The sequence below is a fragment of the Xiphophorus couchianus genome, chromosome 3, assembly GCF_001444195.1.
Source record: "Xiphophorus couchianus chromosome 3, X_couchianus-1.0, whole genome shotgun sequence".
Lineage (NCBI taxonomy): Eukaryota > Metazoa > Chordata > Actinopteri > Cyprinodontiformes > Poeciliidae > Xiphophorus > Xiphophorus couchianus.
Window position 1 is genome coordinate 19,410,684 of NC_040230.1, and position 17,670 is coordinate 19,428,353.

Genomic DNA, 17,670 nt, shown 5'->3' on the forward strand with positions numbered 1-17,670 from the left:
CTTGATGGATGGCGGCAGCGATAATGAAAAATGATTTGAATGGGAGAGACTGAGTGTGACAGAGGTTCAGCTGTGAATGATGGAATGAATGGAGGGGGTGAAAATGAGATTAGGTTTTACTCTTCAGGTGGTTTGTCAGCCTTGGGAGCAGAATAACCACCGGTTCTTCGATGGCCTCATCCAACGCAGCTGGGCTGTGTTTTCAGGAGGAGAGAGGTTCATAGACAGCAAACATTCCTGCTTGTTGTGGTCTGACATCAGCCCAGAGAGTCAGAGCGTTTTAATCCTCTGCAATATTTGTCAGTTTTAATGCATTAATGAATTAGATTAATTGAATTCCTAAAGATTATGTGTATCTTTATCCTGCACACACAAGCACATGTAATCTCATAGTTGAGCAACTGTAACCAGGCATGGCAAGTTTATGTACCAGCGGATTTTCACTCCCATTAAAGCAGCTGTATGTGTGAAAGAAAACATTTTCAGTCTTTTCGCCCCTAAGAAAAGGCACTTTTGATCCTTAGTTTGAAGCAGTGTCCAGGGATTAGATTCAAAGGAGCTCATCATTAAAATTAGTTCTTTGTGTGTTGAAGGAACTTGGCTTCAAATAGCAGACTTTGACCCCAGTTAATTGGCGGCTACAAAATAAAGCCTTGAACTTATGTTTGACTGTTATAGAATGATGTTTTTTTTTCTTTCTCCTAAATCCACATGTGATCTAAAGAAAATGAAGTAAAAGAACAAAAATCTTCAGGGTTTCTATGCAGTAAAAAGAGATCTGGAAAAGTATAAAATGTATTTAAATTGACTCGGATGTATATGGAAAAACAAAATGGATAATGGGAAAATCTTAGTATTTATTTAATTTGAATATTTTACAGACTGTGTTCCCTTCTGCTCATCCTTCCTTCATAGTAAAATGAAAAGTCTGGCAATTTCAACCTGAAAAATCTGTAATATGGACATTAAAAATTAGCTGAAACTCTTGTTTCTTTTCATTACATAATTTGCTATCAAGTGATTGTATAATCATGTCTTCTACATGGCTGAATTATTTTTTGAAAAGAAGATGGCTATTGACTTCTTGAAGCTATAAATGCTTTAATTAACTGGCAGCTTGTCCAATATATATATAAATATACGTATATACTATCTCAAAAGGGTGTTGGGTTCGTCTTGTAAAATAAGCGTTGCATGGCAAATATGGTTGTGCCTGCCGTTTTTCAACAATACGAAGGGCTCACTACTTTAATAAGTTGTACTTTAATCGTTGTTCTAGCCTCAAGTCTGCCTTTGTTATCTTTGCAAACTGTTGGTGTGAGGAGGAGGAGAATGAAAAACTTGACAGATGAGTTAACAATAACCTCTAACAGTGCCAGAGCTTGGCAAGCAATCAGTTATCTGTTCTGAAAGAAAACAAAAAGGATTGTTAAAAAATACATTTCATTTTGCTCAACTCTGAAAAAGTTGTCATTTTTCTCCACTAAAGCACTTAAGGAGTTTAAAAATCTCTAAACTAACATCCATCCCTACCGTCCATCTGTCCCTTTATGGGTAGTTACAGCGCATAAAATAAATCTTACTTGCCAGAGATGGTTGTAATTGTCCATTTTTGTAAAATAATAGTGCCCCGCTGCTTTCATATTTTACCATTGTACTTGTTCTGAGTGTTAAGGCATCTCTCGATATCAATTGTATTGGTGCGAGGAAGAGGAGGAAGATGGAAAACTCGATGAATGAGTTAACAGTAATGTCCAGAGGTGCCAGGACTTGGCAAAATATCAGTTATCTGTTCGGAAAGAAAAAAAAAAGGATCAAATTTTAAAAACAATTTATTTTACACAGCTCAGGGAAAGCTGTGAAGTTTCTCCAGTAAAGCACATTAGGAGCATAAAATGCCTCTTAAAAAAAGAACATTGGACATCTACATATGAACAGAAACGCTGACGTTTTAATAAAGAGAGGACACCCATAATGCTATAATGCTGGGTGTTCAGAGGAAAGCTTTTTTTTATTTTATTTTAAGGTCAGTCCCTGACTCCCAGTAGGAACACTGTCATTGTGTGTCATTGCTGTAAGTCGATTAAGTCTGTGTGATGTCTTATTATTGCTTTGTCCCCATATGAGAGCTTCCATTAAGAAGGAAGCATGTCTATTCTCTCCACGGGTTCCCTTTTATCAAAGTCTCCATCTATGTTGCTTACATGCCTCCGAGCTGCGTCCAATTATCTATAAGGTCAGGCAGGCAAAAAAAAGAGAGAAAAGCATAAAAAAAGAAAACTAACAATCATTTAAAACAAGAACTTTATTTGTCCTTTACTTTCAGCAGTGATGGGTACAAACACATTAACAGCTGCTGTTAATGAATCTCTCTGAGTGTACTGAAAGCTCTTATTGCTCTGTGAACAATTTCACAGTATAATGAGGTAATTTTACATTTGTGAGACAGAGTGAGACCAAACATCAGGGAAATGACAACACTAATTTGCCTTTCAGGCTCACAGCCAGACCTCCATTCACCACCCTGCTCAGCACTTTGTTTATTTATTATATATTTGTGCAGAAGGATATTGTGGACAGCAGCAAGTAAACACCCAGTTGCGAGGAGGGAGGTCACCGGACCCTGGGAGATTGAGTCTCAAATCCCAGGCGACCTCCGGAGAGAGTGCATGGAGAAGGCGAGCACTGAAAAGATGAGCATCAAGGCTGATGTACTGAGAGCCGACCGGGGCTCAGACTAACAGTAATGGAATAGCAGACAGCACCAAGGACGCTTCTTAAACCCTAACACAGCTATTGATCCCATTATATTCAGACCTTTGGTCTTTCTTGTTTCTTGTGTATTTGAGATTACTTGGTCTCTGGCCTTGGGTGTCAGAGGAGCAAAGATGTGCCGAGTAGCTTATGCTGTACAAGGAGAAGCTTGTGGAGAAAAAAAATAAAATAAAGAAAACTACAATTCTGTTTCTTTTAAAGTGTTAGCTTTGATGGTAGACTCTATAGTGAACGTTCCACATGGAGATTGCAGATTTAGCATTGTGGTTTAGGATTCTTGTCCTTTTCTATTGTACTGTTGTTTATCCACCAGTGTGGATAAATCTTGATCCTAGATCTACCTTTGTGTTGAAGCAGAACTGCATGTTCAAAAGCGTACAGCCAGAACTTCTGCCTTTATAGAAACACTCAAACTTGCAGATAATCAGTGAATTAGTGCTTTTGATGAGCTTCACCTGATTGTAGCGCACCTTTGATTTCTTTGGCAGCAGAAAGAGTGTTCTGTTCTTTTTTAACAGTGCTTCAACAATGTGACTGAACCTTTAATTAAAACATAATAACAGTTGTGGTGATCCAGCATTATGGCTCCCTTCAGCACCGCTTCTGCCTTTAGCAATGGCCTGCACAGATCTTTGAAGGACTCCTGCAACTGAGAGGTGGGTGTGACTGAGGCTGTAAAGGCAGCTTCTGTCTCCATTTCTCTCTGGGTTGCCATCTTTCAACATGAGAAATATATTTTGGTTAAAGTTTTACAATAAAGTTCACTAATATGGATGCAGCAATCACAAAGTCTCTGATTTTTGTAAAAATTTGGCCAGCTAATGCACATTTCTCTCTAGGAGCATTAATTAATAGCATTTAAAGTATGTATTTCTAGCTGATATTATGTCAGTCACCTGTTTAATAAGCACATGGAATCTCAAACCATGTATACAGAACAGGTTTTATTTTAAATAACAAAGACAAAATAATTATAAAACCTACTTCTTACACTATCTTTTGGATTTTAAGCTGGCTAATATCATTGTTAGCAAGGTTAGTTTTTTGTTGTATTCACTGGAGAGTCCAGAGTCTTACTTTACCCTCGATATTTCCAAAACACTCCCAACTCCCATTTCTAAAGGCTGTTGGAAAAAAATCTGCCAGCAGATTTCGTAGTGCATCTGCAACCTACCATCAGACATTACATCTCTGACTTTCTCTATTTGTTATTAACGTAAGCCTAACTGGTGACACACTGTAATAAGTAATGTTTATCTGAAATGTTATTTATGTAAGGTCAAGATATTGTATGCATTGTTTTATTATATTCTGATACATAAAACCTTAAACCTGAGGCAGGGTGCTCTTATACTTCACTATGACCATATGTACAACCTTTAAAAGTCACAACTAAAGCACTTTTTATGCTAACAGTTTGCGCCTTTGTGTGCCCCTTCCTTATTTTTTGACCCCACCTATTGTAATGCATCAGGCCTGCACATCTCCACCTTCTACTTATCACTTTGATCTGCTGCGGCCTGCCACAGATAGTGTCCCCTACAAACTGTGACCAGGTTGTTGTCCAGCAGCTCACCATATGAATTATGATGCACTGGACCAGTCCTAATCTTGTTATGGAGGTTCTTTTGCCCTTGGCTGGAGCATCAATGGATAGATGGAACTTTATCAGATTTTATGGTGCTTTGGTGTGCAATTCATAAAAGGTGCTGGACTGTGCTTGTGGGTATGGAGTTGGGGGATATGAGGGAGGCATGTTTGCTAGAACTACACAGTGCTGTTTCATCAGATTTTTTTTTGCTGGTTAATAAAAAATAAAACATGAAAATAAGAGAATGAAACTGACCACAAAGTTAAGAGTAATTTCAAAAATACTCAATTTTGGGCATTTTAAAGAAAAGCCAAAAAAGGATATCAACACAAAAACTTTAATTTAGAAGATTTCTTAGTTGTGTCTTTATTTTACTTTAATTTTATTTTCTGATTCACATCCTCCCGCTCCTCTTCCAGCTCATTAGGGTGAGCTCAAGGTGTCTTGTCCAAGTTCTCAAACTATCTCAGTTGGCAGCTTTTGATGCTTTCAGGTTGCAGCTCTACACTGAGCTCCTCTCAAACTGTTCCTCCTCTTTCTGAGGGTGATTTTAAGTTACCCTCGGAAGAAACTTTTTTTTTTTGCTGTACTGTATATTTGTGACCTAAATTTTCCCCACAATAACCCCCCATGAATAAGCATGAATGGATAATAGTTTGTTCATATTTTGGACTATCTTCTCCATTAGAAACCGACCTGCCTTCTCCCTCTTAATAGGTTTGTTGACACATCAGGTTGACAGACCTACAACATACTTAGCTCACTTAGTTATGAAATATATAAATATGTAAATCTTTACTTTGTAAGAGTTGTTCCCTGTAAATTTGCAAATACAGAGGGCCACAAAGCAGCAGCGACAGACTGCTTCTATCCTTCATCATCTTCTTTTCTCGTCAAAAGGTTTACAAAAAATGTACAAGTTTGGTTTTTGCATCATTGACTGTTTATGCAGCTGACTGTGCAGCACCCTATGGCCATTGTTACAGTGAAATAGACAAAGTAGAAGCAATTTTAGGCAACCAACTATCTGTTGTTTGATGAGTTTCACAGGAGATGCTGTGCACACATGTTGGAGTGGGATGCACTCGGAGTGAGATGCATTCTGAACAGCATAACGTCATGTGCAACAACTCAATACATAACATACTAAATCCCAATAGACTTGTCAAAAAAAGTAATGAAACTGAATATATCACATACCTGGCTGAAACAGAGGAAATTACTTATGATTATGGAGGAAAAGCATGTCAAAAGTCTCATTCTAAAGACAGCAATATACTGCTAATTAGGTCAAAGACACTGAAGGTTGCAATATGAATATGCAAACAAGGAATTCCTAATATAAACTCTCTTTCTTCACCTATAAAAATCCTTTATCTCCAGATTTTCTGTGGAGTTGTTAATGAGTTTTCCAAATTCAAGGTAAAGCTAAATTAACTGACCTTCAGGTTAATATTTAGTCATTTATCTGTAAAAACACCTTCTTCCCATGGCGGACCTCTTCATAAGTGTTCCCCTGACCCCAAAAAGTTGCTCTTTATTTTTCCATTTTATCAGCAGTTTCTGTTTGTCCCAAGGTGTCCGTTAGTGACAAGAAGCTGAATGATTTTTTCCCTCATCTCTTGTCATAAGTGCCCTTTCACAGGGTTCGGCAATTATGTTGCAGTTCTATAGGCACCCTAGAGAAAGTCGAACAGAATACAAACAATGTGCCTATGCTTAAAGGCCTTTCTTCACATCACCACCGGCAGAAATGTGTGGGCCTGAAATTAGCATATTAATGTGTATAAAGGCCCTCTTACCCTCCATAAATATGCTTAGATTACAATAGTGTTTGTTGGATAAAGATTTCTTTTCTGTTGTATAATCACTCAATGTTTGATTGTGAATATTGATGTTGGTAAGAAGATAATGACAAATGCTAGGCAATAAATCACCTAAAATGAAGAAGAAATTAACCTAAATTTTATCTTGAAAAAATACTTGGCTCCCTTGAACTGTTTTATGTTTTGTCTCATTAAAAACACAAATTTGAAATAACTGTAAATAACAACCTATACCAACACAGAAAAGTGCACAATTGTCAAGTCGAAGGAAACTGATAAAAATGCAAGTGGGACACGCAAGTGTACTCAGTCCCCTTGTGTCAGCACTTTATAAAAGCACCCTTTTCTGTAATTACAGTCTTTTGGTGTATGTCTTTATAAGATTTGCAGAGCTGAGACTGAAATAGAGACAGGAATTTAATTGTAGTTGTACAATCACTTGGGACACGGTCACTGCACTTAGGTGATCTTCCATTCCAGTTATTGTAAAACTACGAGCACCAACTGGCTGAACTTCTGTTGAATTAGGTCAGTCACATTATAATCATTCAATATTATGTGTTAAATATTTTTATTTAATTGTTATTATTTCATAAAAATCAGTTTTGCATTTGCATCTATTTTTTGGTCAAAAAAGGACAGTTATGTTGATTACTTTTTATTGGCAGGGTATAAAAATAAAAAGTTGTGCTTGTTAAAATATTGAAGTGAATAGTCCCTTTGGTACGTGGTTTTAAAGTGCACCAGAGAACAGCATAATTGAAAGCAAACAAGCAAACACATAAGATAAAGTATTATGAATTTCCCATTGATTCCAACATTTTAAAAAGAAATAAAAAACAATAGAAAACAAAACTACCTCCATTAAGAAAAAAAGTTTAAATCTTGGCACTATTTTTTTAATGCCACTTTTAAAAATGTAGCAGAATTTTTTTTTTGCTAATGTTCGTTGTTTATATTGATCTGAGAAAGATGGAATATCCTCTTATACAGCATCTTAATACAATCCTAGCCTGTTCCTACAGCACAGAGGTGTAGACCACCCACCTTAAGTACATTAAAGTTATTAAAATCAATTCAATGTTCTGAATATCCTTGACATTTCTGGAACTCTCCCATTCTGCACAACAATTTGAATCCATGCTATTCTCAAGATGTCTTTTTAATTAGCTGTACAAGCCACCATTATTTTTTATTTTCCAACAAGCAATATTGCAAAGCGGAAACTGATTCAATGTTGGTTAGCCTGGATAAACTAATTACATTTACTGTAGCAGCACATATGCATAGTATTAATATTCATTGTTGTACAATAATCTTTAAAGTCTCCCATGTTTGCCATGTTTTCCACACATTTATTTAATTGATTATAGATTGTGGTGTTCATTTTGAAGACATAAATCTTTTCGGTGATAACGTGAATGCAGCTGCAGTGACGTCTGTAATGATTTAGTCCACATGTGTCAAACTCAAGGCCCGCGGGCCACATGTGGCCCGCTAAGTCATTTTATGTGGCCCTCTCCCCCCCACCACCGTTTTACAGCCCCATTGATTGACTTAAAATAGGTTTTGAGCACGAATTGACTACAAACTACATCTCCTATAATGCCTTCAGATTCTTACCAGCCAACATTACGGCTTCTCGCCACTAGAGTGCAGCAGAGTCACCTCAAGCTGATTATTAATTTTCCCAGCGAATAAAACTGAAACATCGACAAGCTAACAAGCTAACGAGCGAAGTTCCGTGATGTTTCAATCGAGGACTTTTACCGTCTCCTGCCCCCTGAGTTGATGCCACAGCTTCGGCTCCATGCAGCTCGTGTTTTTTGTCCACGTTTGGAAGCATCTATCTGTGCGAACAGATGTTTTCAATAATGAATTTAAACAAGACCAAGACCAGATCGCGCATTACTGACGAAAACCTACACGCCATTTTGCGGATTTCCACAGAATAGAACTAAAACCGGACATGGACGAACTGACCAGGGGAAAACGGTGCCAGACATCCGGCCAGAAAACATTGGTAAGCACGAACAAACTTAATTTAGATAGAATGAATGTAAAACCAAAGCTCAGTATACTGGCATATGCATATAGTTTATTGATTTTGCTTGTGTTGTGTTTATTTACACAACACAACACAATGAGGATGTGTGTGAGTTGGTGACAGGGTGAAGAGGATCAGCTTTGTGTTCAAGGACAGGCAACATCACCTCATTGTTTTGTTCTTATGTGAAATACATGTTCGTTGTGTAATAAATAACGAAAAAGTTTTGTGAATGAAGTTGAGAGTTAATATCAAAACTTGTTTTTATTCTTTGTCTGCTTATCTTTAAAGCAGACAAAGATTAATTTTCCCAGCGAATAAAACTGAAACATCGACAAGCTAACAAGCTAAAGAGCGAAGTTTAGCTGAGCAGTTTAAAAATACTGAGCATATTTTTAAACTGCTCAGTTTAAAAATATTGTAATTTTTAAACTGAGCAGTAATTTTACATCCATGCAAACTCAAATGTAATATTTAAAACTTGAATACATAAAATCAGTTATTTAACAATATGAGGTGTTGTTTAATTTATTTTTAACATTGTATTTTCATACATTTATGCTAGGGTTGCCCAAGTCTAGTTTTCCAGACCCATCACTCTGCAACTTTAGATGCGTTTTTTCTCTAACACACCTGGATCATTGACTCGTTCATAGGCCTCTGCAGAACTGAGTTGCTGCTAATGAGGGAAGTCAACTTTTTGTCTGGGGTATGTTTTAGCAGGGACGCATCTAAAAGTTGCACTTGGGCATTCCTGATTTATACCGTCAATGTGGCCCGTTGAGGGTGGCCAGTATGCTGAAGTGGCACTTGGTGAAATTGAGTTTGACACCCCGATTTAGTCAATTTGCTGTATAATAACAGTGCTTCACTGAAGCTGCAGTCTTGGCTGATGGAAAACAACATATTTGGAAATAAGGTGACCCCGGAGATGACAAAATCAAGCAGTCAGGAACAAACAAACAAAAAATTGAAATCAGGACTTCCCTGTTCTTAGTGGCACAATACTTAAAGATTTATTCTCCTTTTATTAAATAAATAAATGAAACACAAGTGTACTCTTTATATATTCCATCTTTTAGATGCCTATATCTGTGCTAATCAGATACAAGAAATGATATCAATTCAATGTATTCTGAATATAAACACTACATCAGAACAGCCATTTCTGCAGGAATACCAATCGATTATTTTGGCAAACAACACACAACTCCAACAAACAGACAGTAGAAGACACAGTGTCAGTCTTTCAGGTTGTTTTTACATTGGATGTCAATTTAGCCCAAAGCTGCAGACATCATCACTCAGAAATTACAGGGACTGAAATTATGAAAAATGATAAACATTGTCTGAGAAAAGGCAATAGTGATATGAAATATGATTGATAACTAATATTTTAATGGGAGTTACTTTTCATTTAGGATGACTTGTTGAGTTTTGGTTCTGGTGATGCAAACACAGTGAACTAAAGGTGCACGTTTGTATATATATATATACCTTTAATATTTATGCTTGTGTGGGATCTTTGTGTTCTTTTCTTTTCACCAGGTCAATAGATTAATGTAAATTTTAAAAAAGCTCTGTCAGTAAAGATGTTATTCACCTTTGCCTTCCACTTTTGAATTCTCATCTAACATTTATAAATGTAACTGATTAGATAAATAAAATAAGAAGGAACAATTATTTTGTATAAAAAATTCACAGCACACTTAAAAAATATTGAAACTTAAAAGCTCTTGTGGTTGGGAAGCAACTTGGTGTATTACTGCCACCTTGTGGTAGTTATTAGGAGCACATTGCTAGCAAGTGCTGGTGGGGAAAAAAAGCCAATTTGCATTATATATGAATAATGAAATATTTTTCTTTTAATTTCCTTTTTCTTGTATGTGAATACTTATCACTCCAGAGAAAATTACGTATATAGTCATCTGCTTGGTATGATTGCACGATGTGGATGCTCTGTTCAACTTATGGAATATTAAATCAACCAAATTAAATTAAATGCAATTGAATATGTTCTTATCGTTTTAACATTGACAGGTAAAAGTAGATTATGATGGTATTTTATTGATGATGTCAATCAAAATAATAAAAAGGTCTTGGGCAACCTTTGGTCTGACCTTACGTTTTGCTAAGTACTGTTATTTCTAGGTTAAACTAAAATTACCACATAGAATACGTTTCATTAATTTTTCACAATTTTTAGTTTGGGGAAATCGATTTACCTACATCAAGGATTCTCATATTCAGACCGTGTTGAAACTATGCATGGGTCTCTATTCAATTCCCACAGCATAATAACCCTCTATTAACATTTTACCTCCATTTAACAGCATTGCAATATTTACACAGACTCTGATAAAGTATTTGATGCGTATACCACGAGTGGTTTCATTTCAAACAGAAAAGCAATCATTAATATTGCTTCTAAAATCATATAGATCAATAATAAAGCACCAATGTTCTCTGCAACATATATTTCTCTTGATAAGTAGAGTTTATATATAAAAAAGATCAGATAAAGGGTTGGGCTGCATAATATCAGGAAAACAAAGAGCGACACTATTGCTGAATGTTATGATGATGCTATTAAGGGTGATCGTGACTAATCTTTTTTTTCCTTCATCATAGTCTTTGTGAGTTTTGCATTTCACCAGCTAAAAATACACATCAAGTGTTCTATCTGAGGGCAGTGAAAGTCTGTCCAACATCCAAAGTATATTACTGGCTTTATGTATGCATGCAAGGCATTTAAAATATATCCTTTCAAACTCTGCAGCCAATCAAAAGGAGTCTGTTTGATTTTGATATTGCGATGATGACTGCAATTTCCTTTATTGGTTGTGTAGTGCTCATAGCCAGTGGGACATTTTGATGTAGGTTGTATGGGTAGTTGCCCAGATCGGCATTAAAAAAGGAAATGATTGTAAAAAGTAAAACTTTTCTGTCATTTATGCCTCAAAAATGTGTGTGAAGGCCTGTGTGGGGTGTGCAGTACTGGAAGTATCGCCTGTTTGCTGCTGCAAATAAGTAGGTCACATTTGCTGGTGGGGTTGCACTTCATTATTGCCCCCCAAGACTTTCACATTGTTTCTTACATTTTTACATTTTAATTGTTTGGAGGTTGTGTCATGCAGGAACTGCCCACGCTTACAGAACACGATGGTATAAAATTTTGTGACACTTGAAATTAAAGCTGATATTATCTGGTAATTCATCAGGTTCTTGGCTCAGGTTTTACCTCACCAACTCTACTTTTAAAACAATTACCTTTATTATTTAACTGAGTTTCCACCACAGGGTTGCTACAAGACAGAAAATATTTTTCAAAAAGGATAATTCTTGTCTTTCTAGTAAGCAAGGCAAAAAAGCATAAGGGTCTTCTTCCAGCCAGCTGATCTGCAGTGTGACACAACAGGAGTGGGAGGAGAAACAGTACATCAGTTTCTGCTTCATACAGCTGGAAAAAAAACACATTAGTCATTGTGAGACTTTCTCTGGCTTCTCATTAAGAGTTTTGAACAATAAGATTGCTTGACTAAATTATTAGCATTTTTAAATCATTTTTTTCAAACCTTTGTATATCTTAACACCAGTTTTTAGAAAATGCAGAGAAGAACTTGGCTTTTAGTTTTTGAGAGTTGAAGGACAACTGAATCACTGATTCATGTGTTATTACATGATGACCTGGTTCACTGTAGATGCAGGAATACAAAATAAATGCTTACACTAAGATATATTTAGTGTCATGGACCCAAACTGCAACAGGATGGAGGCTGGCGCATGATAAAGATTGTAATGGAAATTTATTGATGAAACTGATGGACTTACAGAACACAAGGGAAAACGAACCGGAATCAGGATGACGGCAACAGTGAACAAAGGAATATACCAGATTCTTTCTGAATTCGCTCACTGAATTGAGTCTAGCAGTGAATGAATTAAACTAAGGAGCTGAAATACCTTGGGGACGTGACAGTGGTATGCAAACCAGGAGAGTACAATCTAGGAATGCAAAGCAGCTGGGGAAGAATCTAAGCAGGGAACTGAGAGGAAGTAAACTAATGGGAGCATGAGAAACCGAATATAAACAGGGGATCCAATTAAGCTTAAGCTAAGGAGTAATGCCAATCTAATAGTTTAAACCAAAATATGCAAAACGAGAGAGAAGAGAAAAGTAAGAAACTCAGTAAAAATGAACTAATATGGAGAGACCCTAGTCACACTCAAATGACCAAAACACAAAGATCGTGACACTCAGCCCCTTTCATTACCTCCTTCAAGGACTCGATATGGAGGAGAGGAGACAGGTTGTGAACAATTAACTTAAGGAGAATAAATTAAGAAGTGCTCAGGTCAAGCCAAGACACACATTAGAAGATGCTGTTGACAGTAAGGCTTTGAAGCAAACGCTGCAGTTAAGCTTTAGCCCTTTCCAAAGACTATTTTTGGTGCTTTTTTTAGTTACTTTTTTGTTAGAGTCGGTGGTAAGTATAGTTCAAAAAATTTTAACCTCTTCATGGAAAACATGAAGCTACAAAATGATACAGGTGATCCTTTTTGTGCTTAAACAGGTAATTGGTATTCTTTGGGTGTCTGGGTCAAACTGGGTCAGATTTCTTGTTAGTGCTGGACAGTTCTGCACTCATTACTCACTGTACTTCTGCTAAAATTGTTCGCACAGTGTGCGAAACACATTTAGAAGTTTAGCAAGAACTCTTCTGTCTGGAAAGCTTCCCAATTTATGTGTGCAGACCGTGTGGGCTGCGGAAAAGAAAACACAGTTTTGATATGTCACCATTCACATGCTGTTACATTTAAGTGAAGAATAAATGTCTTCAGGACACCTGGCGCCGACGATGTGACTGTCTGCGTCTCCCAGGCTCATTTCTGACTGAGAACAGAAAGACCTTGGAGTACAAAGACAACAGACTTGATTATATGAGTACACAGGAAGGTCTCCAAACATTGTCGTGCTAATCACGTTAGTGGGCACAGACTCAAGGCAGGACAGATGCTTGGCAAAGGGCAATAGGGTTATGTTGTCCTGATTAGAAGTGGGGCTCTGTGAGGGAGGGAAGGAGGAGGCGGCTGTGAATCTTGTCTCCTACCTTGGCATCACCTTGCAAAGGTAAACCCGACCGTCACTTCTTTCTCCGCGCTCAGTCTGTCACTTTTTCCACGTCTCTCACACAGCGTCTGTATTCAGGAGCTAGCGCCTTAGTCAGAGCGGATTTTCGTCCCCCCGTTTCGCTGCCCGCATTCATTTTCCTTCTTGTCAACCACCCACACAGCAATGAGTTGTCAGATGACAGTTTCAAATTTTCTTCTTACCGATTTGCTGCTTAAAGTTGTTAAAAACAAATTTACTCGTTTCTGACATGTTTGCTTTGGTTTGCAGAAGGAAAATAAAAAAACTCCAGGGTGGCTCATTTGCAAACCTCTTTCAGTAATGTGTAAGTTGAAGAACAGCTGAGCAAATATTTGGTACAGAAATGCTCACATGATGAACCCTTGATAATCAAACTGTTCTAGTTATTTCATATTAATAAAGTGCACATGTGAGAGTCTTAAGGTACCGTTGTAAAACCCCACAGACGAACATACCATCTGTACATGAGGGTTTTTTTGTGCTGTAGGAAACTGAGTCATTAGAGATAACACAAGAGTGTTTCTGGCTGCTTTCATTTTTTATTTTAAAATAATTCAGCACTGAAGGCATTTTATTGACTTTTTCACTTTTTTTTCATGTTCCACCACAGCAGCTTGGGGAGGATTTCCATATTTTCCATTTGCAGGAAAATATAATAATATGTAATGATAAAATGACTATCTGTTCAACTTAAACAGAGCCAATCTGCCAAGTTTCGCAAAATTACTCGGCAAAAATACTAACTTTAATGTGTGCTAAAAGCATACATGGCTTTAAATCCCCCTTTGATGTCCTCTAATAAAATAAAGTGTAGCCAACTGCCTTTTAGACATTTTTAAATTAGTAAATGTAATCCTTTAGTAGTTATGGTTGCAAAATCCCAAAATGTATCAAAGTTCAAAGTGTCTGTATGCTTTCCAAGGCAGAAGAAAAGAGTCAAAAACTTTGACAATGGATTGCTTTGACACCCAAAGTGATGCGTTGACTCGTTCTTGTGATTCGTGTTAAGTTTTCTGTTCTTTTCTTTTTCTCTTTTTAGGGTCCTACATGTTGGTGAACTCTTCCCAGCATGCTGCGGGTCATCGTGCTCAGCTGCTGCTGCAGACGCTGAGCGAAAACGACACACATTGTGTCCAGTTCAGCTACTTCCTGTACAGTCGTGATGGCCACAGTCCCGGGGCCTTGCGAGTGTATGTGCGGGTGAACGGCGGTCCACTTGGGAGTCCGGTGTGGAACACCTCGGGGTCTCACGGCAAACAGTGGCACCAGGTTGAGTTGGCAGTCAGCACCTTCTGGCCGAGTGAATACCAGGTATGAAGCTTGTTGTGCTTTCATTGATGAACTACCGGACACTTCTCTGGGTGAACACTGGTCAGATTCTCAGTACATGTCGTGTACTGAAGATATACAGACCCCCAACAATGTAGAGCTGGAAAATGTAACCTAGTAAGATTCTGTGGATCACTTCTTATTTTAGCCTCAAGGTGAATCTTGTGGTAATTACTTGCATTTGCAATTCAATTAGCACTGATTCCCCTGCGAATGCAGTCATTGTTAACGTTTGAGGTCCCTAACCAGATGTGACATGGGAATCTCTGGTAGAGATTACGCCCAGCTGCATCATCCCAGCTGCTTGGTATGTCATCACGTTCAGTTCTCAGAGCCACACTGTCATCGTCTGTGGGTGTCTAATGTGGCGGTGGATAGCTTAGGTAGGTGAGTGTGAGGGTTATCCATTTATTAATCCAATTTCTTCTTTCTGCAAACTCTGCTAAGCTGTCAGAAAGCTATTAGGTTGAGTAGCACGCATTTTATCAAGAACTGTCAATCCCCCTGACTTAATTAAATTCTATTTGGCCTTGTATGTTGTGACCTTGACTATGTAAATAATAGCCCTTAGCACTGTATAAACCTGGGGGTAGGAGCATTTGGAGGCTTTTCAGCCAGCATCATCCAATCTTAAGTTAAGTGCAGTAAACAGCACAGGACATGACTCTCCCTTAAGGATGTCTAAGTCTTAATAGAAAAAAAAAACTTTTTGTAGACTCTAGCATGTTAATTCCAATAAAATATTTAAAAGTTAAAAGTTTAACTCAATTAATTAATTAATTAATATATATATATATATATTTTTTTTTTTACATTCCAAGGTTCTGGCTAGAACTTTTGTATTAACACGTTTCTGGTATGCCCGTAATTTTGATGCAGAAGTGACATCAGCAAACAACAGCGATGGATGACAAACCCGTTTCTCCTGGAGATTAATTTTCATTTAAAAACAATTTGACAGGATGCTGGACAAGGCTGTTGTTGTGTGCACGTTGTGCACAAAGGAGTTGGCTAATCACCGAAGCTATTCAAGCCTAAAAAGCCAACACAGACATCCTCAATGCTAATGTCAGCATCCATAACCCATATTTCTAAAAAAACAATTTTATTTAAAGAAGTTCCATGAATAATAATCAGTTTTCCATGAAAACTTTCAAGTTTTTCCAGGAATTCTGGAAAAACTTGAAAGTTAAATGGATGTCATAGAACTTAGCACCAATCCTTTGGTTGAATAACCGAAATAACAGAGTAAAAACAATATATTTGTTGTTAAACTCATTTATGTATTTATTAAATAATTTAGCAGCAAAAAGATTGTGAATTGTTGGTTATATTTTTAACATATAATTAGCAATTAATTAATTACAGACACTGTAATTAACTCAATTAAATATATTTGAGTCCCACCGCTAAGCATTATATTTCGATCATCTTGCCACTGTCTATTTGTAACAAGTTTTGGTGACACTGATAAGTTTTATACAGCAATCTCCACACATGTGGTAACGAAGCGTAAAAAAAGGCTTGAAAAAATTACTTTTTTGCAGCAGCAGCATAAACACACACTGAAAAATATAGAAAAATCTAGACTTCAGTTTGAGTAGACCTTTTTACTGAAGCAAAGATCTCATATTACCGAAAAATTTTCACAAAATCACCAGGGGCACGAATACTCTAACAATTCTGTGATTATTTATTTCAGTGAAGCATTCAATATTTGTATCAAAATGTACAGAAACTGTTCATTAGCAGTCCATTAGTTCATATCTCCCTTGGATATAAACTCTGAGGTTTTTTTTTGTGAGTTTTCAAAAAAGGTGGGAGACATGAGAGTGTGACAGGCAGGAGATTGATACAAGAAAATTGCTGCTTCTCCATTCTAAAAGTTTATAAAGAAAACAATGATTATAAAGCTTAAAACAACTGCTTCTTTGCAAAGAAGGCTTTACGAAGAACAATGGTATCTTTTTACCACTGGTTGGAGAGGTTATAAAACCCCCTAAAGCTTATTGTTAGGATACTGCAGCAAAGATCAGCATGTTGGGGTCAACAAGCTGCCATAGGAACCTTTAGGGACTATCTACATACCAACCAGTTGTTTAGGAGGCATTCCAGGAAAAAGTCTTTTCTGTACAGTCAGAAATGTAAACATACAGATTTTGCTAAATGTCATGAAACTGTGTGCTTTACAGAGATAAGACTAAGATTTAGCATTTTGGCAACAAATGCTCCTGAAGAGCTTGTTGTGAAGCTAAACACATTACGCCCACTGTTGAGTATGGTCAAAGATCTGTGATGCTATTGGCCTTTTGCTGTTTCAAAGACCGTTGGTATGACCTGAAGATAAGAGAGCATAAGAACGGCTGGGCGATTTACAGAGACAAAGTGGAATGATATCTGAATGCTCTAGCCTTGTATAATCTTAGGTAGGACCTATTGCTTTCTTCTAAGCAAAAGGGATTTGTAGAAAGGTATTAATTGCAGGGGTTATGTTAAAATTAACAGAAAATTTATTTATTAATCTGTCCATATTAATTACTAAAACAATTGTAAATAAGTCGAAGGGCATGGCATGCTGGAGATACATTTGCATCAACAATCACCTGATTGTGATGGTCTTTAGTTAAAATAACTGCGGGATAATATAATAATCATAGCTCATTTTAATTGCATATTGATAAAACATACAAGAAAATGTTACCCACTGGTCAAAACTCCTCATTGGAAACCTGATGGAGCTTTGTGCAAAAACAAATAAGAAAACTAGAAAAAGATAAAAAGATAAAGCAAAGAAGCTAAAAAAAAAAAAATTCACCCTTCCAACGAACTGCCAGTGAAACATGATGTAAAGTTGTTGGCAGAGATAAACATGTAGGGGCAGGTTAACTGTACTCAGATACCTTCCTGTGTGTTTACTTCCCTGAACCTTTCCAGCTTTTCCAACCAAACA

The 17,670-nt window shown here is 37.0% G+C and overlaps 1 protein-coding gene across 4 annotated transcripts in view; it reads left to right on the forward strand.

Annotated features, from left to right (window-relative positions):
• Nucleotides 1-17,670, forward strand: part of ptprub (protein tyrosine phosphatase receptor type Ub) — a 222,382-nt gene that overhangs the window by 100,312 nt on the left and 104,400 nt on the right. For all 4 annotated transcript variants that reach the window (XM_028012575.1, XM_028012576.1, XM_028012578.1 and 1 more), the window contains exon 3: nucleotides 14,431-14,702. In XM_028012575.1, the coding sequence (XP_027868376.1) occupies nucleotides 14,431-14,702 (272 nt within the window). The remainder of the gene's footprint in view (nucleotides 1-14,430; nucleotides 14,703-17,670) is intronic.